Raw genomic sequence first — 27,867 nt, 5'->3', positions numbered from 1 at the left:
CTGGGACAATGGACACCAGCATGCGGAAATTTACAGTTAGAAGATGGTTCTCCGTGTATCTTCGCAAGAAGTCAAGATCCAAGAGCGCAAGTCTATGCAAATTAGAGGTTAGTATCACTTTATTATTGTTTTGTATATGCCACTTCTTGTGTGCAGCGCCACCGAGGTTTTCACTCGTGCTTGTCTCTCACCTTCAAGTACGCAACGTGCTTTTACTGCACTGGAATGGCTATATATGCGGCCACTCAGCCTGTGGAATCTGCTAGATTGTGTGAAGTGAACTGTCCAAAGCGCAGGCCACTCCATAAACAACATAAACTATTCTTGAGGCCACATACTTGTGTGGCTATTTTAGAGCATTTGGGCTTTATTTCCCCGTTGACCACAGTGGCATCAAAACATCGGCAAGCATGGTGATGCATGCACACTCCTTACTGACAGGAGTAGTGAATAGCCTATGACAAATTGTAGAAGAAACACAATAATAAGGACAATTACTGATAGTTCAAAGAAGTATTGCATCCAGGGTATGTTTTTAAACACATAACATTTACTTCAACCAACTTTGTCTGTAATGATTTTTAATATGTATACATTTGTTTTTGTTTGAAAAGCGTCCTAGATGTACACCTTGGACTATCTTTATTCCCTATGAATTTATGCTCATGGTTTATGATTGCTCTATGCTGGTTTGTGGATTCCCCCTCTCTCTTCTCGACCACAACAACTGTCATGTTGATTTCTTTAGGAAGTGCACAGAGATTGTGACATTCACCTCTGTCATCTCTCCTGCTGACTCTGGCCAGTCACACATCCACAGGCTAAGATGAGATGACATACCTGTACTAGGGCATTAAAAGTTGAGACTTCAAAAATGGTATAAACATTCTCAACCGCCTCTCCAACAGGCAGACTTGACCTATGTGTCCTCTCCATATGATGTTTACTCTTGGTTTTTTTTTATCTTTTATCTATTGTCAGTATTTGCCAGCCAGAGAGCATCATTAAACTGAGTCCAGATGTGAAAGGCAAATGATTCACTGATTCACTGTCCAGCCCAGGGTTCTCAGCAGTATGAGCTGCATGTACAGTCCACTTATAGGTTTAATATGGCCCTACATGTGTTTGTCAAACTATAGTATTCACTGCTGTATTTAATCTCCCTTCATGCTCTCCAGTGTATTCAAGAGCTGAGTACTGGCACCTTTTATACAAGGATACAAGGATACGAGGATACAAGGAAGTTTATTGTCACATGCATATAGTTACTGGAAGTAAGAAATGCAGTGAGGGGGGGGGGGGGGGTAAAAAGTGCAGTAGAAGAGGGGTTTAGTAGATTAAGTGGCAAGGGCTGCATAAGAAAGGTGGGGGAGGATTGGGAATGGGGTGGGGCACCAACAAGGAGCACCCAAGAGTGGTATAAAATGTAGGAGGTTAGAGTTGCACAATGCACAGAAGTTGTGGTGGTTAGAGTTGCTCTTGTGGTTTCACTGCATGTTGTCCTCTTGTAGAACTAATCCAAACATATTAGTGCTAAAACAGACACAATACAATTCAATTGTTCGTTGTTTGTGAAATATTTGTTGTCATTATGGACAAACACAGATGTGAATAGAAAACACAAACATTAAAAGAGATTCAGGCTTTGTGCTGCACTTTGGAGACACATGTTAGTTATTCAGGACAGATGTTTAATATGAGTGACTGTCAGTGTTGCCTCATCTCTTGACAAATTCAGTATTCATATGTATAGAAGGTGGCAAGAGTGCAAGATTGATGTGTAGTGTAAAGCTTAACCATATTCTCAATAGGGTGCTTGCAACACCATGGCAATGCTTACTAAGAGAGTACACCTGCGGAAAAGACCCTGCTCTACACACAAACGCTCCCTGTGAGTCACTTTGAATAAGTGTCTACTAAATATGTAAATTTTTAAGGCACTGAATATTAGTAACCATTTGCACAGAATCATGCTGTGCCGTTTAATAACATTACTTTATAATGTCTGGCGTTGCACACTTTTGGTATTTTGTTGTTGTGCCATATCGTTGTGGAAACAAGACAAAGCATTTTGTGAGGCGGAACCCGTTATAGCCTTGGCTGAGATCAATAAGAAAGATAAAAGAGCCACAGTGGTAATTAGTCTGGCTGGTGGTCTATAGCCTCTCGGGGGTAGGCATAAATAAATAAGTAAATAAATAAATAAAATGAGCGCACATCAAACTGGACAAGGAGAGAAGCTAATTTACTTTCTTCGTAAAAATTGGTTCAGATCAAGTTAAGTTAAGAAAAATCAATGGCTTGAAAATGTCAACAGCTCTAAATAAACTCAACGGGGACAGTGCCTAAAGGGATTTGTATAGGTAGAGGAAACCAGCATAGTGCATCAGCTGCTTATAACATTACTGAAAGAGGAGAGAGGGAGAGAGTTGAAAATGTGCAATAGCATTGTTAGACAGATGGGAGGAGATAGGCTTTGGTATTTCAATACTTCAACAGATGTGCAGACCTTTACATTCCTATTTGCGTTGGTGTGCTGCAGTGCCTGACAGACACTCATTTTAATTGGGCCTGAAGCGTAATCGCACAACCTGGATATCCAGTACGGTAGAGACCACATTTTGTTGGTACCTGTACAGCTCATTGAAGAAATGCTACATTTATTTGTGAAAAGTGATGAACAACTATGCTATGTAATAGATTAAAGCAAAGAAAGTTTGAAAAAATATAGTTTATTGTTTATTTTACAAATACTGTAAAATGGCTTGGACTAAATTGCTGGTATCCCTAAAAAGGATGAAACGTTATTGTATTATATGGCTGTTTCAAACTAGTGGTTTCATGTTAAATAGTGCCACAGGTGTATTTGATCTTGTATTGAGTCATTTAGCCTGAAAAAAAGGAAAAAGTATTCTTTCGGTAGTGGTATCATTGTGTGTACCACACTGAACACAGACCAGAGAAAGCAAAGGAGAGAGTTGTCTGAAGAGATCAGAAAGAAATGTAAAGGTAAAGGCTATTAGAACTTATCCAAACAAACATGGAGTAAATGATGACTTCTAATTACTTAGTTTTTAATTATTTTAGAGAATTATCAAGGGTTTTGCGAAAGGGTACCACTACCACAAAATGCATTCTCTTTGGTGTATTGCAGGGCAGAGAAAGTCTAGAATTACAGATGGACTGTTAATGTGACACTGCTCATTTTGCTATTTGCAGTTTGGCCCGGTCCAAGATATCATTTGGAATATTTCTCCCATTATCCTTAACAGCTGCTGACCTAAATCAAATGAAACATGATCCGAGCCAACATGCTGGTGGAGGGGAAATCATCTGTAGATGAGTGGCTGCATTAACAATGTTTCATCTCGCTGTGTGCGTGTGTGTGTGTGTGTGTGTGTGTGTGTGTGTGTGTGTGTGTGAGAGAGAGAGAGTGTTGTGTGTGTGACAGTGTTCATATTCAGATACTAGAGCATCCCAGAAACATCTGAGAAACTGATGTTGAGGCAGAGATAGCAAATTCCCCAATCGTCTCAGTCAGCAGGGTTTACTCAAAGGGTTTATCTCATTACCATTGCACATACTGTCACCATTTTTCACAGATCCCATACTACAAAAGCCGGCCTATATCCCAATATGTAATCTTTTTCTCATCAAGCTGATGAACAGTAGAAAATCTTAGGGTTAAATGATACTGCCATTAGCAGCATGCGTTCATCAGTAGGATTAAATCTATAAATCAATGTTTTGCAGAGACGTGAATTTGTGTTCAAAGACAACTACACAGTTCAAAAACAAAGGACTGCAAAATGACTACCAGTACTAACAATTATAACAACAACAACAAAAACAAAAACAAAAAGTACAAGTATGTGGGAGCTTTTAACTGCATGTTCACTCAAGCTGCAAGTTCAAATGTATTTGTCACAGACACGTTTATAACCAGCATACAACTAGTGAAATGTGAATACAGATGCATTTGTCAGTGTTGAAATATGATGAAGGAGTGCTGCCTGGAGATGAAGGTTTCCTCCTTGTCTCTCAGCTCTCTATAAGGTTTCTGTCTGTGGCTGCTGTCGGCTCATTCATGCAGCAGCACATCTCTGTAGGTCTGATATCTAAATACATGACATGCTGCTTTGCTTTGCTGCGCTTGTACTGTGTAATGTTGTTGGAGTATAGACTGCTGTAAAAGCCTACAGTGTAGAATCAAGTCTACTTCAGTGAAAATGGTTGAAAATGTCATCATGTCACGCATATAAAGTGTCTTGTTTCCTATCACTCATACCTCTTTGATTCTTTGAGATGCTACAGTTGCCTTTAAATCTACACTCCATTTCACTGTGTATTCCTCTCCCTTCTCCAAAATGATGACATTGTGCCAGTTATTTTTCGGTAACAGAAGGCCTCCATATTTCCCTGCCCACTCTGTGACCAATGCATTTGTGTTTTATGTGAATTTAATTGCGTTGCACGCAATGAATTTTTTGAATGTGACCTTGACAAACATATGTTGATTTGTGCAAAAGGGGAAATTGGACAGATTTGTTTGTTTTGTTAAAGAAAAAGCCATTGTTAAATCATTTAGCCGGCTGATTTTTAAATAGATAACCCATGGATAGCATGATAAACATCACAGGGCCAAGGACTGTGTGCTCAGATATCAAACACGTGTGTGTTGTGTTTTACCTCTCTGGTGAAAATGTGCAGGAAGTTTCAGGAATCTACGTAATCCTGCCCATTTTCCAAAAGTCTTTCTGAATTTCAGTTGTACCGCATCTGAAGTCCATAAATCCCTGGAGATCTGTCAATCAAGCTGTGTTGGGTGCATGCTGTGTCATAGCTGTGCTGTGTACTCACTAGGTAAAACCTAAGTCCTTTTAGGCAAGTCCCTCCACTCAGCGGCCATTTGACAACGCTTTTTGGGCACTCGTCGGGCATCCATTTCGGCAGAAATGCGCGTGCGCAAGGCTACACGACACCAATCTTGCTCCAGCTGCGAGATCACAATACATGATTGGCACGATGTCTTCACAACACACCATGTGATTGGCTCAATGTATTCACATGTCGACGTTTTGCCAAGGAAGGGGTGGGATATGTGTAGACAACGGCCATATTGGCGTGACAAACTAGCCCCATGCATTTCTATGGAGTATTTTTTGAGTGCTGTGTCTCCACATTAGAAAGTCTCTGGTAAAACTCAGTAGGACTGATGCACCGACGCCGACCGATTTGTCAGTGTTTAAATATACCATCATCTCTAGCTGTTTGTTTCTCTTTCACTCCCATCAACCTGTGATGCCAAGCCAGCAAAACAGCATGCAGCAGCGCGTGCTCCCAAATCCCCCTCTCTGGATTGTAACAGCGTCCTCATCATTTTATATTTTATCAAAAAACTGCCACAGTGGATGCTCAGGGTTATGTAACGGTGTTGTACATATTTATTTTTTTTTGACAGCGCGAGATAAGCCGGTTTAAGCGGGCCTTTAGCTGTGTCAGCTTGGCAGGGGCCCTGAGTCAATTGAGAGTGGTCAGCGTTTCAGTCGCACACTGCGCCCTGCGTACTCCCCCCTCCTCTCTCAGAAGTGTGCACAGCCGTGTGAGGAACATCAGTAGTCACGTCCTGTTATTTGTTGGGGATTCCAGACTCAATCTGGCAACCATTTCTCAGTCCTTGTGTTGCTGCCTGTACACATACACTCACTGATAATCTCAGCCTTGATTATACTACCTGGTTCACTCTAGTGGCCCTGTGCGCGTACACAACTATGACCATAGCAAAAGATTGTGGGTCCTCTGACAGATTTCAACTCACAAATATACAAGCCTACTGTATATAAATATATTAAATTGCATATGTAAATACGAATACATACAGTAAATGTATTTAGTAATTCTATAATGTGTTCTAGTGTCCCTTTGTTTCTAGCCTAGACTCCTGAGCCTCTATCCAGTGCTGAGCTTCTTGAATCTTTCGGGGTCATCCTCGCATACACACACGTTGCTGTACACCCCTGCACATATTGTATGTTAGGGCATCAGCAAATGTTGCCCAGAGGGACTTGCACAGTCTGCAGTAAAGGTCGTCATTCAGAGCCATTGGCTGCTGCAGCAGCAGCTACGCCTTTTACTGGAGTGGGTCTTATGTCACAAACCGGTTGCTTCATCAAAACATTCACATCGCCATTACCAAGGTCCATGGTGTGAGGCTGAAGTGTTGCAAAACCCCTGCTAAAATGGGTGCTACCGTTTGGTCACTCTTGTGTAATGTCTGATGTTGGATGAAAATGTAGTGGTGCATAAAGATGGATGAAGGTCAGGCTGAGTGATGTTGTGACACCAGGGATGGGAGGTTTCAAGGAAATTTGAGGGTCGTAGAGATTTTTCCTGCTGTTGTGGTGTGGACAATTTGGGCTGTTACGGTGGTCAGTGTAACTGATGTTGAATTGTATGGATGAAAATGTGTGATCGGACATATTGTCCAATAGGCACATTTGAGAGTAATGCAGATTATCATATTCATATTTTATGTTTACAGTCCATGTTTGAAAGAATGCTGAATGTTTTGGCCTGACCTCAAATTTTGGTGGTATAGGGTTTGTATGTGTCTGTGACACTATGATTACCGTGTTCATCTGTCTCTCCCATAGGACGATGCTATCTTGAAAGAATTTGACATCAGCCATCATGTGAAAGAGGGCTTTGAAAAGGCAGATCCATCTCAGTTTGAGTTGCTGAAGGTTTTGGGTCAAGGCTCTTACGGAAAGGTATTATATATTTTATCAACATTGTCAATGTGTATAGCGCACACATATCTTGGATACACATTTGAACATATTCTTTTGTATACTGTTGTGTCGTATCTCAACAGGTGTTCCTGGTACGGAAAATTGTAGGCTCAGATAAAGGACAGCTCTATGCTATGAAGGTTTTAAAGAAGGCCACTCTGAAAGGTAAGCTTTATTTAATATTAAATATATTCAACTGCATCTTTGTTGCCTGTTAAGGCCTCACCTTGTATCTGTTCACTTTTTAACCAAGGTCCATATAAACATAAAAACAAACAGTTTTTAGTTATCTTCTTTAGATTTAACTTGGTTAGTAATTGTGTAATCCCCTACCCAAGCTTTTATTGGCCTGATGGCAGCTGTACCAGCCTATAAATCCAACAGTCAATTGGGGGGAAATTTAAGTTGCATTATGCAAGCACTTTCTATGCCTGGTAATTTGCTATATGCGTTGTTAGAGGACATATGAGGCATAATAACTGTGATTCATTCTTCTGCACTTCTTTGGTAACACACAGTGGATATTGTCTGGAGCTCATACTGTGGTGGCCGGGACAGTTCACTAGTTTGAGTCTGTGTATTCATAATAGAAAGGTCAGGGAAAGCCTGTGTGAGGTCACATTCTTCATTAGACCCATCCTACTAGAACCAGGCAATGTATGGGATCTTACGGTAACAAGCTGCAGTTTCTGTTTATAGAACCGCTCTCTAACAAGCAGGAACTGTTGTTTTTGTTGTCGTTAGAGAACAAGTTTTTTGTTCCAGTGGCCTTCAAAAGCATGCCTATTATGCTCTGAGCAACTGGCATCACCAGGCATTAGCACAGCAGTTCTTGTGAACTTCATGAAGTGTAATGTCATTTGACAAGAATAACAAAGTTTACGCAATTGGTAGGCACACTATGCTGGCGTAAAGATGATTCTACCCCACTTTCTATACCATTCATCCTGTGTAACCATGGTTACTGGTTCATGGCTTTTTTGACACAGGAGGTATTCACAGAGATCACCATATTTCCAGTCCTCTGTGTACCTTTCAGTGAAAATAACACCACCAGTGTCTCAGTTGCACCTCAGCTATCTATTCAAAGCGAGAGAGAAGAAATTCTGCCATGCCTCAGCAAAGTGAAAATTGTCCACTAGTTACATAAGTGAGGCCATACCGCTGAGATTCAGAGAGATCTCAGAGAGTCATGCAATGCTGATATGTGGGCAAGCCAATTTTGTGGATTCTTCACTGCAGTGTCTACAGAGTGCTGTGTATGTGGATTAGGTATGATTGTAGCTGGAATGGAATAGTAAACCCTGTTTTACTTTAGGTATCATGCATTATCCCATAATCCTTCTGGAAATTAGTGTGTGTGTGTGTGTGTGTGTGTGTGTGTGTGTGTGTGTGTGTGTGTGTCTTGCATGTATGATGTATGCATTTACTATGCACCCTTACCTATACACCACAAGGCTATGCAGTTTACTCAAGATCTAGATCTAACGCTAAAGGTTGGCTGGTTGTGGTTATGGTTATGGGATTTGGCAGACACTTTTGTCCAAAGCGAAATAAAACAATACAATAGTTAAGTTGTTGGTAAGATGGTAAGACTTCGGAGAATATGGAGAATAGCAATAATAAACAATAATGTCAATGCAATCAATAGCCTAATGAAAATAAACAATGAAAATAAACAAATACTGTATTATACAGTAAAACAATGTACAAACCATAACTCATAAGAAATGCTTTCTTAGCTTAACTAAGTGCATGCTGAACAGATATGCCTTTAGACCCCTCTTGAAGGACCCACAACTATCACAGGAACAGAGAGCACTGGACAACTCATTCCACCAACAAGGAACCACTGAGGAAAAGAATCTTGAATTTGACTTGAATCATGATTGAATTTGACCTAAATGGTTGATCAGTGCACTGTAATCCATATCAGTTGTTTTATTCCATTGTATATTTGTATTTATTTGCATTGTATTTACTTCCTCTGTCCTGCAGTGCGAGATCGTGTGCGATCAAAAATGGAAAGAGACATTCTAGCAGAGGTCAATCATCCATTCATAGTCAAACTCCACTATGGTAAGCATTGTGTTTTGAATAAAGACACTTAAAATCCAAAGCTGGCAGGCACCTTAACTTGTCTGCAAGCCCGAGGTTGTCTATCATCTAAAGGAGACAGATGTGCTTGTCACATGCAAGCGCGCCTGCAGGTGTACGTCCGTACGCACTGTGCGTACCATCAGGCTACTCAACAGCGAGAGAAAATTTGTGTGTGTGTGTATTCACACCAAATTGGCCTACCATACCTTCTCAACTATGCACAGTATCCCATTAGCTGTATGCCATCAGGCTATTTACCATTTTCTATTACGTAAAGTTAGTGAACACGTTATCAAAATTAACGTGCACACATTTTGTTTGAGCAGGAGAGAGAATACGCACGCAGGCACGCAATAGGCTACTTGTTGTTTTCTTTTACTCGGCTATCTATATGGTTATCAGCACACAATGTTGAGCTAATTCACTAACTCAATACTCATCATGGATATCACAAGTTTGTGCGTACCATAGCATTAATTCCTGCAGGCGCCCCTGGTCACATGCATGGAGTTAGAAAGAGGATTGCCAGTGTTTTCAATTTCCCTGTTTTGATTATAAAATGGGGGGGGTGCGTGCCCACCTTAATTAAGCTCTCTGTCATGCTTCACTTGGCCCTTAGGAGGTGGCATCCTTATCACTGCACACTAGACCGAGATTGGCCAAGTCATCATCAGAGCACTTTTTAATTGTTTTCTTGTCATCGAAATAAGGAGGTGATGGGCATTACTTGTCATGTGATCACAGTGGTGTCTCTTCCCTCCTATACTCTCATTCTCTTTCTCTCTCTCTCTCTCTCTCTCTTATACTCTCTCTCCCTTGTTGTCTCCTTTTTTCCCTCTCCATCTCATCTCTCTCTCTTTTATTCCTTGAGATCTCAAATGTTTTTTCTTGTTTTTTTTTGTTGTTTTTTTAAAAGGAACACACCAACATTTTGGGAAATAAGCTTAATTGCCATCTACCCCAGAGAAAGATAAGAGGATACCCAGCACCCGTTTAGCTATGAGCTAGCTGACTAGCAAACTGGTCTATAAATGAATGAATACATTCATTTTATTCTCTCTTTTTCCTTTCTGTCCCTCTTCCATAGCCTTTCAGACGGAGGGGAAGCTGTACCTCATTCTTGACTTCCTCCGAGGTGGCGATCTTTTCACTAGACTGTCCAAGGAGGTCAGGAACTTCCTTTTTTCATATAAAGTCTCCCCTATATGAAAACATATACAAGTATTTGTATTAGCATATAGTGTCACCACATGAATTGAACCTTCTAAAGTACTTGTTACACTTTTGTATGATTACAACTAATGATTAATTAACAAAAAGTGCTTTAACTCTGCATTAAGTTTAATTGCCTGCCATAAATAGAAAGTAGATTTATATTTTAATCAACGCGAATAATGAAATGAAATGCATATGTGACACTAATTAGTCTCCATTCAGAGGGGATATAGGAGTGAGTCCTGAAATCCAACAGCACACAGCCATTACGGTTCCTCAGCATGTTTAGCCATGAACCGGTTGAACTAGTAACCATGACTTCATTCACAGTCAGTGGTTTAAGAGTAAGATTCAGAAAGCAGAAACAGTGGGGAAACTGTCTAGCACTGCGGTTGACTGGGAGAAAATGCACACCTAGAGATGTCCTAGACATCTTGAATAAGACTCTGTCTGGTTCAGGTGCAAGGGCAGTGTCTGCCATTTGTGTACACTTTCACAAGTTGTCTGCTAATCAAATGACGTGGGATAGTAGGCTATAGTAATCATGTATTGTGACAAATTTGCCTATAGTGTTGTTTGACTCACCACATGAGGAGAGTCTGCCGATTAAATCTTCAGCTAATGATAATTCATTGAAGTTAAATTGCTTTTATTTTAACATCTACGTCACATCTAAGATCAAAATAAATATTGTAGCATGTCCGTGCTGGAGAGTGCCATGAATTAGTAATATGTTTGTGTGACCTTGAGACAGACCTTGAATGTCAATCAGTAAGAGGCATTGTGAATTAAATATGCATGAGGATAGACAATTACTTTTGTTATATCCTTAACTATTCAGGTGGCATTGTATGCCATTGTGCCATTAAGGTGCCATTGTAGATTGTGCAATTTTATTTTGTAAACCTACCAATGCATACACAAATATTCAGATATTCATCCATAGAACCCCTAGCCAGCTGCATGGTATTGCCTGTTCATTGCATCACACTTTTTCTACTTTCTACTTTAATGTTTATGCACAATCAAATATTCTGAGTAGACTGCACCACCACTTCTTCACATTAGCTCCAGGTGCTTCCAGTATGGCCCCAATACGCTCTGTGTTTAAGTCCCCCATGCTTATCAGGCTACATATTCAAGCCTGCTGATTTATTTCAAGCCTCTCTCCGCTGACGATGATTAATGTAAATCGCGCTGCGCGCTAGCTCACTCTCTCTACTAAATTGACCGTTCGCTCCAGCGGGCCTGGCAGGGGTGCGTCATCCCCCATCAGTCAGGTTGCACAATCTCCTCTTTTGATTAATTGCACCATCGCCCCCCGCTGTTCCGTCGCCCCTTATAAATACACCTGCATAGCAGCATAAAGCCCCTTTCTGGAAAACGGGAGACAAATGGACTTTGTTTAATGACATTTTCCCCTTCATTTCTCTGCTAATAAGACGGGTTATTTATTATTGGGTTTGTGCAAGTAGTGCTTAAGGATGAGAATCTGGGTGATGTTTGGATATGGAGAGGTGCACACCAGGAATCTGCAAGCAGTACTGTTTACTTATGCTTAAAAGTTCTGTAATAGCGCATGTTAGAACTGACTCATACAGTGCTAAATGAAATGAAAGTCCAGTTAAATCTGTGTGGTATATTTTTTTAAAGCGGCTTTAGTTTTATCAGCCTGGACAGTTGTATTCCTGGCAAGCTCTTGGAGTTGAATTAATGAACCATGATAAATTAATTTATTATGTCTGGGCTTCAAATCATTTATAATGTTTTAGAAGCTTTATTGCTGACAGAAAGAAAGATTTTCTTGCCTTTCCATTTTTCTGAGTGAATCCTTTTATGTATTCTTAAATGGCCTGTTTGGAAGCTGTGCGAAATACACAAGGACTGAATGCAACCTGTCATTTTCTCGAAAAGGTTTAGTTGCTAGTAGAGACATGCAAAGACAACCCTGTTGAGATAAATATTTCAACCACAACATCTTTAGTTGTGTGCACTGTACACTGTAAATGGACTGATGTTCTCAAATATTTTGCTTGTTTGTTGTATTGTTTTATTTCTTTGTTTTGTTGTGGTCTGTTAGCCTGACGAGCCAGACCCACATCAAGATGTAGGGTCTGGGAATTTACCATTGGCAGTGTTCAATCTGAGGTGCGGGATAAACGGTTGTCTTTCAAATTTCCTCTGCACCCAATAGGATAGCTACAACTCATGATTGATAAGTTTGATCAACTAGACAACTCATAGACGATGAGTACACGATGTGATTGGCCTGATAGAAGTTTCATTTTTCCAGCACGCAGTTGCTAGACTACCCTGGCTGCAAATTACATTTGCTGCCGCTAGGGTGCGTCTAGATTTCTAGGCTAGTGGTCTGTGGTTTTGTTTACATTTTCATCACATCCTTTTCAATCACAAATGGGGAGACTGATGTAGGTCTCTCTCTCTCTCTCTCTCTCTCTCTCTCTCTCTCTCTCTCTCTCTTTCTCTGTGTGTCTTTCCTCATTACAGGTGATGTTTACTGAAGAAGATGTGAAGTTCTACCTGGCTGAGTTGGCCTTGGCACTGGACCACCTCCATAGCCTGGGTATCATCTACCGCGACCTCAAGCCCGAGAAGTAAGAGAGTGCTGGGCTTGGCCCTACCGTAACCCAACCCCTCTTTCTCAGGCTCGCGTCGCTCATCACGGCCTCCACTGAGGCAAAGCCTGAGTCAGCAGCAGATAGGTGGATGAGTCACTAATCGCCATCTTCTGCGTTTCCATCCTGATCAGCTTATCTGAAACCTGATTTATCATTATGCAATGCTAATGTGTGTGTGTGTGTGTGTGGAAGGGACTCATCGCACAAGTTGTCCTATCCTTTTTCCTCAGGGGTACCATTAGAGATTTGCCCTGTGTCTGAAACATCTAGTCATTCATTACGTAGTGCACTAGGCCTATGTTAACAACTATAGGGTGGTTATTCACCATATGGTGAATGAATGGATATTTTGAACACAGGGTTGGAATTTTTAGATGGGGGGGGGGGGGTGAAGAGCTGGTGGGAATGCACGGCTGAAGGGGATTACACAGGCTTCTGTGAAACGCTGCATAATTTCTGCTCATTTTAGTATGGTAGTTCAGACGAGGGCGACGCTGCCGCAGATTCACGGAGCCTCATGTTGCATGTGCGCACGCACGCATGCACCTGAAACATCCCAAGCCTGCGGTGTGATCAAAGCAGCATCTGTTCTTAGTTTCTGTGTGCACACTCCCATCTGCTTTGGCTTCAAATAGCTATCATGAGGTTTTTTTTTTGTTGCTTCTCCATCTCCTTTTCTTTTCATAATCTGGCTGCTCAGATTGTTTTTTTTTTTTTTACATAACATTTACAGCATGCTTTCAAAACGGCAATTCCCTCAACCCTTTCAAGCCCCCACAACCACCCACTCCACCCCACCTCACAGAATGCTTAAGCAGAGGAGATTTACCCGCAGTCCTCAGTTTCACCTGCTATGTGTGTTTGCCAACAAAAGAGACAACGACCAATCCCACCAGTATACTAAATTAACCCTCAGGGGGGAGCCATGTATGAGAAAATAATGAAGAGCTGCTCAGTGCTTTTACTAGAGTCTGGTTGCTCATTTTTTCCCCTCCTCTTAAAAGGGTCAATCGACATGAGGGTTTAGCCAGTGTGTTGGTCTCGGTGGATTGTTGTGTGTTTGGTAGAGGGCAGTCTATGCTGTTGAGTTCTGTTGAGAATGATTAATGGCCCTCACTGGAGGGCAAGCTAGCCGGTAAGGGCAGTTGGCTGAGGGGGTTCTGTTTATTGCAAACAAGCATTTGAGTGAAACACTGAGCCTCACCGCATATTGCTGGGTGAGCTCTATTAAATTGATTAGTTTTGCTGACATAATTCAGACTCCCATAGAAGATGAGAATGGGGTCTTTGCCATCTACTTTTTAAATGATAAAACATAATTTATACATATTATTATTAACTTATGCAAAATATTAATTCATTAATAATTAAATGAATAACAAGTTTTAAATTGAGATATAAGACCTGTTCTGTATAATTAACATCCTAATAGTATGCCCATCTAAGGTATTACTGTTTGGTCATAATAGACAAATGGTTTGCCTTCACAGCATCCTTCTTGATGAGGAAGGCCACATCAAAATAACAGGTAAGCAAGACTTCAGGGTTCATCATCACATTCTGTAAAGTGCGTTCCACTGTATTGTGTAGAGTCACCATGTGTAAGGATGAGTCTACAACATATACAGTACAAACACACACACACACACGTGCGCGAGCGCGCACACACACGCGAACATGCACACACACGCACGCACACACACTTACCTTCACAAACACACCCCCTTATGCATTTCCTACTTTGTTTCAGATTTTGGCTTAAGTAAAGAGGCCATAGAGAACGACAAGAGAGCGTACTCCTTCTGTGGGACAATCGAGTATATGGCCCCTGAGGTGGTCAACCGGAGAGGCCACACACAGAGTGCAGACTGGTGGTCTTTCGGTGTCTTAATGGTATGTATCCACAGTTTCATGCTCTTATCCAAAGTGGTTTGCACATCAGTGCAAACCAAAAGCCGACAGAGGAGGAAAGAAAGTGGCTTAAAGCCATACTTAGGACATTGTACAATGAGCAGAGGAAAGGAGAGGGGGCATTTTTGGAAATGATGGCATGGCAGTGGTAGGGATAATGATGATGAGGATGGTGGTACAGTATTATTGGTAGTAAGGCTCTTTTCTGCCTTGCCAGAAAATTAAAGTCGATGAACATACTTAGTATTTCAGTTAGTCTTATATGTATCTGGATGAGCAATATAAGAAGCTATTTTTTGCTGATTTTCACAGTTGAGTGTTGACTTTAATTGGTGCTTTAATTGGGGGTGGAAGAGCACATTATTTGATCTACAATGTTTCTTTGGTGAATTGGGCTACACATTGACTGGTGCACAGCCACACATTGACTACTACTACTATTATTACTACTACTATTACTCCTGCTACTATTACTGCTACTACTACAACAACAACAACAACTACTACTACTACTACTACTACTACTACTACTACTACATCTAACATCAACAACTGCTTCATTTATTTGCTATTTTATTTGGAGACAACAAATGGTTTTATTACTACAGTCCCTGAAGCACTGCCATAAAAATCATCAGTCCTAAAATAAGCTGCCGTACCGTACTCCACAGTGCTTCATCCTCCCTCCACAATACTTTGGGTGCTGACTAATCCACTCATCCCTGGCGACATCAAAATTACCCACGAGGCTGTGGGAAAAGACAGGTTGACGTTTATCCTTCAGCCTGATTTGTGTCCCGGGTGCTTTCTTACTGTATGCATGGCATCCAAGATGGCAGCCTGCTGTGCAGCGGACCAGACCCGGCCCAGATCCGCATCCAGTGCCAACTGATATCAGGCACAGCAGATGCCTCTCGTGAAACAGACTTGCTGCTAGGATGAGCCATTGGCTTTTATCAATTTAATGTGTTTCATGGTTTGTTTTCAGGACTACCGGTATATAGCTAAACCTGTATTTATGTGTACACACCCACACCTTTTGGATAGATGGATGGATGGATGGATAGATAGATAGATAGATAGATAGATAGATAGATAGATAGATAGATAGATAGATAGATAGATAGATAGATATGAATGAATGATCCCCAAGGGGGTATAATAAAACAACATAAACAGTATAATAAAAATAATAAAAATAACAAATCCACATAAATAATATGGACAGTTAATGTGCTGTTTGCATGGATCAAGGCATGGATCTCTGGAACTTATAAGTAACATACTAGGGCTGAACTATTTGGAGAAAATATCTATTTGCGATGATTGTGATTTGTGATACAAGTGAAGCTTCAGTTCAAGACCATTATGTAATTTAAAACATATGAGGAAACATTTACAATTAAGGTACCATCTACTAATCCATGGATAAAAAAAAAAATCTATACATACTCATTGATCACTTTCAAAAATAGCATTTCTAAAAAAAGGTCTTGAATGACATCTTGAGCACCATGGTTTGCATGCTGCTGTTTGACTAAGTGGAAGTGTTTCCCTGTGTTTTTAGTTTGAAATGCTGACGGGATCACTCCCTTTCCAAGGCAAAGATCGGAAGGAGACCATGGCGCTGATTCTGAAGTAAGATCTCCCATCAATTTATGAGCTTTTGCTTTCTTCATCGCATGTGTCATTATCTTTCTTTCTGTTTTTTGCATGTTACCCCTTCAATTCAAAGTGATTTATACCTATTTAAGAATTGTTGGAACCTATTTAAGAATTGTTGTATTGTACAATGTAAAAGGCATTGTTTTGCACATCATTAATTTTCCTTTTAACTGTCTTCAGGGCCAAACTTGGAATGCCACAGTTTTTAAGTCCTGAAGTGCAAAGCCTGATACGGGCACTTTTTAAAAGAAATCCTACCAACCGATTAGGTACAGTTTACAAAGCAAACATTTTTCCTGCACATATCATGATATCATGCTGTCAGTTTATTTCAGTGTTTCATAAGAGCCTAGACAAATGCTGTTGTTTTGCAGTTCACCTATTGTATATGGTTTATTAAATCTGTATTCTAGTCAAGCATCAAACATTCAGTTAGGTTGATCTTCAAAGTGCTTTCTCTCTCTCTCTCTCTCTCTCTCTCTCTCTCTCTCTCTCTCTCTCTCTCACACACACACACACACACACACACACACACACACACACACACACACACACACACACACACACAAACATCTGGTTAACCCATTAATTCCCAAGAGAGTACAGTAGTTGATATTTAGATTGTGGGTTTTACTGGGGAACCAATGCATTCATAATTAATAAAGCTGATTGAGATGCTCTATATGGTAGTTGGCTGTGAAAGATTAATAGAATCTGGATAAACAATTCCCTTTTAATACAGAAATACTTTAATAATTTATGGCATGGGTGTGCATTTTGGACATTGAATCACGGAGGTGCAGTGTAGGATCCAAGCATATTGTTGAAAAAGGAAGCAGTGTCTGTCAGCTGTCCCCCTGACAAATCTACAGTATGTGTATTACAGCTTATGAAGTCATGTCTAACAGATGTTTTCACTATAGTTAACATATTTCATATGCAAGACAGGAAAGTATGCACAGTATGTTCAGATGTGTTTAATGTATGCTGATGACTTCTCTGTGTGTGTTCTGTGTTAAGGAGCAGGACCTGATGGAGTGGAGGAGATCAAACGGCATCCATTTTTTGCAACCATTGACTGGAATGTGAGTCACATATGAAAAGATCCTGGTCACTTATCGATTTAGAGGACAGTAAAAGTCTTGATCTATTTGAGTGATGCAATTTTTCCTGTTGGAGTGGGAGTAAAATAGGGCTTCACAATATAACCCCAGCCCCTCTCTCTCACACACACACACACACACACACACACACACACACACACACACACACACACACACACACACACACACACACACACACACACACACACACACACACTCAAATACTCATGCTAGGACCCAGAGCACTCAATTCTGATAGACGTCAAGTCTATTCAGACCGTCTGGACAAACAAAGGCTACATCACAACTGCACTGAATAGGACTCTATTGGATGTTTTATTGCTGTTCGCAAAGGCAATTTTCTGTGCTTGCTAAAAATGACTAAAATGCACTTTCTCTTTCTTCTCTCAGCTGATATTTCTGTTTTTCTGTATCTCTTTTATAGTCTTGAGTTGCCATATCAACTGGTAGAGCTTTTTAAATGTATTTATAGACAGATCTGGAGCATATTTTCTTGACAGCTTTAAAAGCCATTAGCTGTTTGAAATGAAAGGGGTTGCTATTTTTACAAGTCCCGTTTTTTAAGGAAAGGCCTGCTGTTTTTTCTGCTTTCGGTGACAGAAATTATACAGGCGAGAGATCAAGCCTCCGTTCAAACCAGCGGTGGGAAGGCCCGAGGACACCTTCCACTTTGATCCTGAGTTCACCTCGCGAACACCAACAGGTAGCTTTAATGCTCCACTGACTTGGACTGTATTTCAGCTTAAGAAATATGATTTGTGCAAAATTTAGTTTTAATGTGACCATAAGCATGTTACATAAAGCAGAGCTTTTAGTGTTGTAGAAAATCCTGTCAAGATTATGATTTAATCCTGGTATTGTGCACCATGTAAGGTCACCCACTGGGCATTCTGTTTTAATTCTGCGGTGTTCAGCCAGAGATGTTTAGTGGTTTGTCTTACTGCCACTAAAGACAGGTTTACGCCAATGTAATCTTTTAATATCGATGTGCAAGACATTTTGTATATTGTAGTAATCATCACTCCAATATAGATGTCAAATGAAGTCATTTGTTATGGCTAGGCGAGCTACATAGGCTTGCCAGACTTGGGCGAAACATGATTTCCATTGGTAAAAACAAACAGGTTGATCAATATGGGTACAAAAAAGCCTCTAAACCACAGTAGTGTAGTGGGGGACTGACCTTTTTGAAAGTCAGTTCATAGAGCGTAACTGAGACTGGATCAATTGTGTGTGTGTGTGTGTGTGTGTGTGTGTGTGTGTGTGTGTGTGTTGGGTGTTGAGGGTAATTTCCATGTTACAGGGATTAAGCTCTTCTGTACTTTGTGTTCTTACTGTGTGCGTATATCTGTCTGTCTGTCTGTCTTACAGATTCACCTGGAGTGCCCGCTAGTGCCAATGCCCATCAGCTCTTTCGGGGCTTCAGTTTTATCGCCACCAACCTCACCCAGGAGCAATCGATAGTCGAGACGCGACAGACTGTGGTCAACCCAATCGTTCAGGTGAAACTGCTAATGACCTTGAAACCTCCGCTTTGTGATCCCGCTCATATAATGATATGTCAGTATATTATACTGTCATGACCTTCCAGAGATAATACACAGGACATACTGTGCAGGTAGTTACATATTTGATCAGTTTCTATAGTTTGTACTTAAATTTAGTTTATCAAAGCATGTACTTGTGGATTTGATTCTGTGAATATAAGACCGGCTGTATGGCAAGGTATTTATTTATTTATTTATTTTCAGAAATGCACTGTTTTTATTACGTTATTTGCCATTTAACTGGAATAGAAAAATATTGTAAGCCAAAAGGCACTGTTCTATGTTCATAGCATCTTTAATAAAAAAAAAATCTACCATAGAGATATGAGGAAGAAACAGGGAGAACATATTTCAGGAACTGTTTTGATTTTGGGAGGTTGCATTACAGTTCTGCAGTCCCAGTTAAGGATAGGCCTGTCTATGGTTTGCTGTGGTTTTTTAGCCGCAGACATGGCAGGACATTTCTGCAGAGGCCCCTCAGAACATCCCTAAGCACAGAGAAAGCGGGTCGCATTACATAACGTGAACTGATTCTGCCACATGGTTCATACCTGAGCAAGCATTTCATCAAAGTGACTCTGCCGAGATCCTAGTGCCTGCAGCCAATGCTATTGATTTGAGCAAAGAGCCTGTTCCATGAATGATTGACATAAGCAGATGTCTGCCATATATACAGTGCACACACTCACAAACACACACACAAACACAAACACAAACACACACACAGACACACACACACACACACACAACCTGAACAATAGGATCTGACATGGTGTAGGGATCTATCTCTGGATATTTCCATTTCAACACAAGCCATCAGGCGAGACCTCGCCCAGCAGGGCTGATAAATATGCATGAAAGGATGTGTGTGGAACAGAGCTCAGTGCCCACATCCCATTTGAGCTAGTCCATACAAGTGAACCTATTTTATTTACATTTTCGTCCCTGTCTGTGTGTACAGCATATGTTATGCCATGAAGCTAAGATTAGGTGCATTCTTCATGTAGCGACCGATGAATAAGTGTGAATTATTTAAACGTCTGCTGAACTTCCATATCTATACGTTCAGTTTTGAATTAGAAAGAATTTAATAGGTCCTCAGTCAAGAAAACATGATATTCATGCACATATCGGTACTGTCTCCTTAGAGTATCTGAGTGTAGTATATCTTGGTCACTATAAATATATGACCGACAAAGGCTCATTCACTTCGTCCCCTGACACTGAACATTTGCTTGTTTGTTTTGCTTATTGTTTGCACAGCAACTCCATGGGAATAACATCCGCTTCACTGATGGCTATGAGCTAAAGGAGGATGTGGGCATCGGTGCATACTCTGTGTGCAAGCGCTGTGTCCACAGAATCACCAGCGTGGAGTATGCAGTCAAAGTAAGTTCAAAGTAGCCACCCTTATGGTACAAAACATGCACATATCATATTAACTGTAAATTACTTTGACAGGCTCCTTTTTGCCCACTCCACATATCTGTGAAATTGTTCAGGGAGCAGCAATCTAATCTTCTTGTCTGACAGGAATGCTTAGATTTGTTTTCTTGTGTTGGTCTGTTCAATTTGTTCATTTACTGTCTTTTTTCCAGATTATTGACAAGGCCAAGAAGGATCCATCAGAAGAGATAGAGATTCTCCTGAGATACGGGCAGCACCCAAACATCATCACCCTGAAAGATGTGAGCAATCTCACAGTTACACAGATGGATGCCCATGTCCCTTCTGTGACCAATCAACTGATAAACAAGCAAAGTCGCAGACTAGGGATTCCCTTTAGCTCATTCAGTCACCAAGCGGTGCTACACTTACACTTTAAAGTCTGGGTCTAAGCTGAAGGTTCCTACTTGTGCTATTTATAGCATGTTTTTAATCTTGCTAGTCAGCCCATCAAAGCTCTGTAATGTAGCCATTGGTTTAGAACTGCATTGGACACTTGTATGGGACAGCTACTGTAGCTTTGGTATGGAATGGCCCATCTTGGTGTTCCTTTAAACACTTTTGTATCACCATACAAAAACATGCATCTTTATTTCTAATATTTTACATAGTGAACCTAAAATGTATTTATGCTTATCTAGAGTGTTGAGTTGTAGAGACCTGTCATCAATATCAGAGATATGGCTGTTTTCAAAATGTCATACCAGAGAGGGTTGAAGCGGAGCATAGTGATCAAGGGTAACATTCACTGCAACTTACTACTTTTCTGTCTACAAGCATTGTGCAGTATGCATTTCAGAAACTGCCAAAGTAATGAAAATGTGGCCAGAAATCATAGATGAGTCCATTGTTGCTGAGTATGTTCCTGTACTGTCTGCAGGTGTATGATGATGGGAAGTATGTGTACCTGGTGATGGAGCTGATGAGGGGAGGGGAGCTGCTGGACAGGATCCTCTATCAGAAGTGCTTCTCCGAGCGGGAGGCCTCAGCAGTTCTCTGTACCCTCACTAAGACCGTGGAGTATCTCCACTCCCAAGGGGTAAGTGCAAGAACCTGCCTTTACTTCAGCTATATACAAAACATACATGACAACTGGACCTCTGAGCGATAAGTAATTTACTAACATCAGGATCAACCACAACCAACCACCACACCGATACACCAATCACTAGCCTTAAATTGCTGCTCTTGTAGACTCCTCACAAGCGTTTTGATGTGAAAACCTTCCATTGTCAGTGTCATGTTGAATTAGACCTGTACTATTCAGGAAAGTTTGACTCTCTCCCATTTAGCAAAGTAGGATCATAAAGAACTAAATAGTGAATAGTTGAGATAAGGTTAGAGATAAATGTTGACTTACTTACTTTGTTTTTCTCTGCAGTCTGTGGGTGGATCACAGTTATCTCAAATTAAATAGCCCTTTTTGTTCTATTGCTAAGGATACTCTGTTTCTTCTTGCTTGTGTTGAGGTTATCAAGCAGCTCTCCAATTGCATCTATGACAGACTTTAGAACACAGTATTTTAAATGTATTTACAAAGTACAGATACAGTGAATAGTTTTTTCTCAAATGACTGCAAATTAACATAATTTCCAAAAAACGTAATTAAAAATTGATGTACAACTCACATATGTGTGTAAGACACTGCTAGTCTCAACCTAGACCTGTTTGTTGCCCATTAAAGCAAAGACAATTGATCCGTATTATAACCTATAAAGGTATGTCCATCTGTTAGTAGCTCCATCTTATCACTCTAATGATGATCTCATCTTGTCTCGTGCTTCTGCATTCAATATAAAATACGTCACCCTAGTGGAGTGGGATGTCACATCTGTGCCAGACCATTATTACTTACTTAGCATTGTTGAATTTTATCTAAGGTCGTCCATCGAGACTTGAAGCCAAGCAATATCCTCTATGTGGATGAGACAGGCGATCCAGAGTCCATCCGAATCTGTGACTTTGGCTTTGCCAAACAGCTGAGAGCGGAAAATGGCCTCCTCATGACGCCGTGTTACACAGCTAACTTTGTAGCTCCAGAGGTAAGAGAAACATTGTTGTGTTCGTTTTTTTTTGTTCTGCCATTTTTTTTTATTTTTTTTCTCTTTTCCCTGTTCCCTATGAAGTGACAGTCACAAATTGTTATCTCAGAAAACAGATGAGTGGTACCGTACAGAACCAGTCTCCTTTAAGGGGATCCCTTTAGGAGAAAACACTGAAAATAGAGTACAGTGAAGTGTGTGGGGTGGCTGACATTAGTCAAATGCATCAGAAGAGTTTGGTCTTGGGAAGCCAGTTATATTTGGGGGCAGCCGTGGCCTACTGGTTAGCGCTTCGGACTTGTAACCGAAGGGTTGCTGATTCGAACCCTGACCAGTAGAAAGCGGCTGAAGTGCCCTTGAGCACGGCACCTAATCCCTCACTGCTCCCCGAGCGCCGCTGTTGTTGCAGGCAGCTCACTGCGCCGGGATTAGTGTGTGCTTCACCTCACTGTGTTCACTGTGTGCTGAGTGTGTTTCACTAATTCACGGATTGGGATAAATGCAGAGACCAAATTTCCCTCACGGGATAAAAAGAGTATATATACTTATACTTATACTTATACTGCTGCATCACAATGTTTCCATGTTCCATGTCTTGTTTAGGTCCTGAAAAAGCAGGGCTATGACGCGGCCTGTGACATCTGGAGTCTGGGAATTTTACTCTACACCATGTTAGCAGGGTAAGAAAACATAATTGACCTCAAAGCAAATAATTTTCCAAATTTAGTATGCCATGTCTGGGGAAGCGATGAAGCAAAGGATTATAATTTCATTGTAGCAAATACAATTTCATAGTAGGAAATTCTGTTTTTCATTTCGCTTTATGACTACATGATTTATAAAATCACACTATTGTACATTTTCCCGGTCCGTCATTTCTAGGACGGGGAGGGATTTCCAGGGTCAAGTTAACAGCAGATGCGCTGTAATTGTTCTTTGGACAAACCTATCAGATGCAGACCTGACAATTTAATTTTCCTGGTTGAAGCTTTGGGTTTAAATCTCCACATAATCTGGGCATCTGGGGGGAAAAGGATTTTTTCCCCTTTGTGCCATTTTTGTAGCCCCTTACAAAGCCTGTGTGCTCACAGTCATAAGCAGTAACGTTTTTTTTTAAAATAGAAAAACAATTGTACAGGTCAGGTAAACATGGCCATTTCGGGTCTGTTGTCAGGCTCAGGAGCACTATGTCCTTTCCCCAGATTCACCCCTTTTGCCAACGGCCCAGATGATACGTCAGAAGAAATCCTCGCCCGGATTGGCAGCGGTAAATATGCCCTCACGGGAGGCAACTGGGACACAGTATCAGATGCAGCCAAGGTACTTCCGACTCAGCTGGCATAGTTTTTATAGAATAACTCGTCACTGCATCATTTACTTCAGGGATTGATATTCTGTCGTTAAAGTTTCTAATCATTACCTTCCCTTCACTGTCTTATCTATACTACACTTATCGCCAAATCATTCTAGAATGGATCATTAAGAAGTAATCAAGTAGCAAGTCATTTGAATCATTCAATCTTCTCTCTATCTTTCTATCTATCTATCTATCTATTTATCTGTCTATCTATCCATTGCCCATTATCAGGACATTGTGTCAAATATGCTGCATGTGGATCCTCATCAGCGGCTGACAGCACCTCAGGTCCTCCGGCACCAGTGGATTGTGAACCGGGAGCAGCTCTCCCAGAGCCAGCTTATCAGACAAGACGTGCTGCTGGTGAAGGTAGCACCTCTGAGTCACGCTCAGCTGTCAATCTCTCTCTCTCTCTTTCTCTCTCTCTCTCTTTTAATCACTATCACTCACTCTCTCCCTTTCCACCATCCCCTCTCCTTCCATTTGCCTCTCTCTCTCTCTCTCTCTCTCTCTTTTAATCACTATCACTCACTCTCTCCCTTTCCACCATCCCCTCTCCTTCCATTTGCCTCTCTCTCTCTCTCTCTCTGCTCTCTCTTTTTTCTCAGCTTTTCTCTTCCAAATTCTTTTTCTCTTTAATTCTCCTTTTCTCTCACTCTGCCTGTTTGTCTGTTTACATCCACTGTCCACACACTGACAAGTACAAGTGCCTGCAAATGGTTTTGGCACTTCTTGCAAATGCACTAGTGTGATTCTGTGTGAGAGAGAGACGGAGAGACAGAGAGTGGATGGGTGTGTGTCATAAACCTACCCTTTCCTGCAGTCTCATTTTTTGGTTGGAAAGGTGATGTGTGGATAAAACATGAATGTCTGTTAATGTAAGCCAAGCCAACATAGATCGTATAACGTACATCACTGATATTTTATATCTGCCCATAAAAGCAATTCATTTTACAGACGAATTTGAATTACCTATACACAGCAATGTGGTTATTACTCTGTGACTCTAAGCGAATGGGTTAATATGTCAGCATAACTACAAATGCATTGTGGCTCATTACTGCCATCTGCTGTTCTTGTTCTGTGAAACAGAATTTTTTAAAACATTATATGCCATGCATATTACTAATGTGTGTCACTTGGATGTTTTAATGTATTGTTTTGTTTCTCTGTTTGTTTGTTTGTTTTTGTAAAGGGTGCAATGGCTGCCACCTATTTTGCTCTTAATCGGTCGCCTCAAGCACCAAAGCTGGAACCTGTGTTGTCATCTGTTCTGGCTCAGAGAAGAGGAATGAAGAGACTCACATCCACACGACTATAGTACAGCTGCACAAGAAAAACCAAAAATATCATGATGTCCAGCAACAGAGACTTGCCAAAGGACTACAATTACTTTGTGCGCAGTACCACATGGACGAGATTGACTGATAGAGGTGCCTAGGTGTTTTGTGTTTGTGGTCCACAATTTCTGCTTTTTGATAATTGGCACACTAAAATGTGAATGAGATAAAGACAAAAGTTCAATAAGCTGTTACATACGCCAAAATGGGTCATTTTGATAATTTGCTACGTTAGTATTGTACATCTCCTAATTCTAGTTTCATTCTTTTGTACTTTTAGCTTGTACGAAATATGAAGGTGCCATCCAATCACTCTAACCCAAACATCCCCCCAACATCAGTCACATTCAACCTTTACAGACTAGTACTTGAAAAGCTATGGAATTTTACATATTATAACATAACCTGCATAAAAGTCAAGAATTTCCAGTGCTATTAGCTGTTCCGTGTTTGATCACTATAAAAAGAACAGGCTGATTGTGAGATACAGAACTATAGAGGCCAGAAAGGGTTTTGAGTATAGCACAAAGAAACAGGCCGAGCCTGCCTTCAAGAGCATAGGGTGCAATAATGCAATTACAGATAGTTGCATAACCTCCCACACTCATTGTGAATTAGGCTACCATATTTACTCTTCACCTCACTGTGTTTTTGTGTGTGTTTTTATTGATAAGTATAGTGTTGTGCAGTTGCAATTTATTTGGAGAATCCTCTTGACTATTTTTATTTCCCAGTATGATGGTCTTCTTTGCTTTAGCATAGGGCCCAGCTAAAGGGAGGATTTTGAAATGTCTTTTTGGTGACAAGGACCTACAGTAGGTGTACATGCGCTTGTTGTGGTACCTTTTTCAGATGATTGCCTTTTCTCTCAATTGAGTGCATCATTTTGTGTTAAATATGTACTGCTGTATATGTAATTAGTTTGACTTTTGTTTTAAAAATATTGTTTTTATTTATTGAGCATGGAAGTTCAGTTGTTATTTAACATTCAATTTATAGTCATCATCAAATAACACTAAATTATGTAAATAGTGTAAATATGTAATTTGTATGAAATGGTTTTACCCTTTGGTAATTTATTTATTTATTTGTTAAGCTATTCGTAGCCTTCATGTGTATGTACTTCTCAGCACTAGTGCTCTTGGTACCATTTATCGAGGGTACCTAAAAAATGTGTTTTGTAATCTGATAATCAAAGTGCACTTTATACATTGTCAAAGTCATGAACAAATGCTAACAGAAACAAGAATATGTTGTTGTTTGTTGGGGGGGGGGGTCATTTGATTTGGATTTGCTGATAAAAGCCACTTTTAGGTGAAACCACTAAAAAAACATGTATCAAGGTTTAGAAAAATATGAATGTAAAAATGGCCTGTGAGAATGGAGCAGTTTTTCAAAGTATCTGCAGAGTTTGACCAGCAACAGCTTCTATGTAAGCATGCGACTAAAGTACTTTGGCAATTCACCCAAGGACCTGTGTTACGAAAGAAATGTCATAATAAATATTCACTTTAAAATATATTGTTGGAATATTTGTGAGCAATGAGCTTACTATCATAATAGTGATAAAAATGGCATAATTCTATAGGCAGATGCCTTGCAATTCCTTAATAATCTAGGACTTTTCAGATAAATTTTATTCATTAGAGCTGATATACTATACTGTCAAAGTATTTTACAGAAGCAGACTTAATAATGCTTGGTTGGGTGGCATTGGCCACATAACCAACCAGAGTTAAGTGTCTACAGAATTGCTTTCTTTGCTTTCTTACTTGGCAGGTCAACAAACTTTCTTGGACACGTTGGTTTTAGATAAGACTTAGCCTATACTTTGTTTACCCCAAGGCGTCAGTATAAGAAGGCATGGGCAAAAATATATCAAATTGTATTTTAAAATAAAATATCAAATACAGTAGCCTACCATGTATCAAAATAAAATACTGTAATTTTTGAAAATACTAAAAATACTCTTTAAAGGGAGCATGATATCACAACCTTCTATATATGTCTATTTAATATTCATTCATCAGTGCACTGACTGTTGATTAATTGGACAGTGTTTGAGAGCAATAGCTTTTCTCTGTCTACGAGACTGCAAACAGTCAACAGATCAACTGCTGCTGCCTGTTACATCTCATAAATACTATATCAGAGATGTGCTCAAAAGGTCACAACTGAACTTGTCAAGTGGCACAAACTAACCACCGAACATAAGAGTAACAGAATGTGAGCTTAAAGCAACCTAATGCAGTTATTAACTTCAAACTCATGGTACACTGACATATAATATGGAGAATGAAGTCTCTGACATTGTTAATGAATGCCCAGAATATTAATACTGCACTACGCTGTTGATCAGGTATGAGCATGACCCTTTTAGTTGGTTTTAACTAACTGGATATCGTCTAATCGCTAAATTGTTATTTTGACGGTAAGGGACAAGGTTTTTTCATCTTGCCGCTTTAGGTGATTCATGGGACAACTTTTTGACAAATGCAGAGCAACCACATAACCGGTTCCATGTGTTCCGATTGGATGATCATGTTAATTTGCCTACTGATGATTAAAAGTTCTCAAGAAAGAAATAAGTTGCCCAATATCAAAGGGACATGCCAGAACATGCTCAGGAACATTGCCCAGCAAAATTGCTCAGAGAGGTGCCTGTGTATCAGACATCACTGTCAAAGTAA

The 27,867-nt window shown here is 40.3% G+C and overlaps 1 protein-coding gene across 3 annotated transcripts; it reads left to right on the top strand.

Annotated features, from left to right (window-relative positions):
- The first annotated feature begins 8 nt into the window (after nucleotides 1-8).
- rps6ka2 (ribosomal protein S6 kinase, polypeptide 2) lies at nucleotides 9-25,265 on the top strand. 3 transcript variants are annotated; one of them, XM_076285035.1, is made up of 21 exons: nucleotides 9-107; nucleotides 6,654-6,770; nucleotides 6,875-6,956; nucleotides 8,790-8,870; nucleotides 9,979-10,058; nucleotides 12,615-12,721; nucleotides 14,236-14,273; nucleotides 14,496-14,638; nucleotides 16,224-16,294; nucleotides 16,502-16,590; nucleotides 17,342-17,406; nucleotides 18,046-18,148; nucleotides 18,817-18,947; nucleotides 20,256-20,381; nucleotides 20,591-20,680; nucleotides 21,319-21,477; nucleotides 22,319-22,480; nucleotides 23,084-23,160; nucleotides 23,683-23,800; nucleotides 24,069-24,206; nucleotides 25,033-25,265. In XM_076285035.1, the coding sequence occupies exons 1-21, from the start codon at nucleotides 9-11 to the stop codon at nucleotides 25,156-25,158; spliced, it is 2,202 nt and encodes a 733-aa protein (XP_076141150.1). In that variant the 3' UTR covers nucleotides 25,159-25,265. The 3 variants fall into 3 exon arrangements, with proteins under 3 accessions (XP_076141150.1, XP_076141151.1, XP_076141152.1); XM_076285036.1 differs by lacking the exons at nucleotides 9-107; nucleotides 6,654-6,770 and having other exon boundaries at nucleotides 6,911-6,956; nucleotides 17,348-17,406; XM_076285037.1 differs by lacking the exons at nucleotides 9-107; nucleotides 6,654-6,770; nucleotides 20,591-20,680 and having other exon boundaries at nucleotides 6,911-6,956.
- Nucleotides 25,266-27,867: the final 2,602 nt, after the last annotated feature.

The sequence above is a fragment of the Alosa pseudoharengus genome, unplaced genomic scaffold, assembly GCF_046254945.1.
Source record: "Alosa pseudoharengus isolate Yale_2024_CS ecotype anadromous, Long Island Sound unplaced genomic scaffold, YU_APseudo_1.1 YU_APseudo_1.1_scf_15, whole genome shotgun sequence".
NCBI lineage: Eukaryota > Metazoa > Chordata > Actinopteri > Clupeiformes > Clupeidae > Alosa > Alosa pseudoharengus.
The sequence above is the reverse complement of the archived record's forward strand: the minus strand, read 5'-3'. Positions and strand labels throughout refer to the sequence as shown.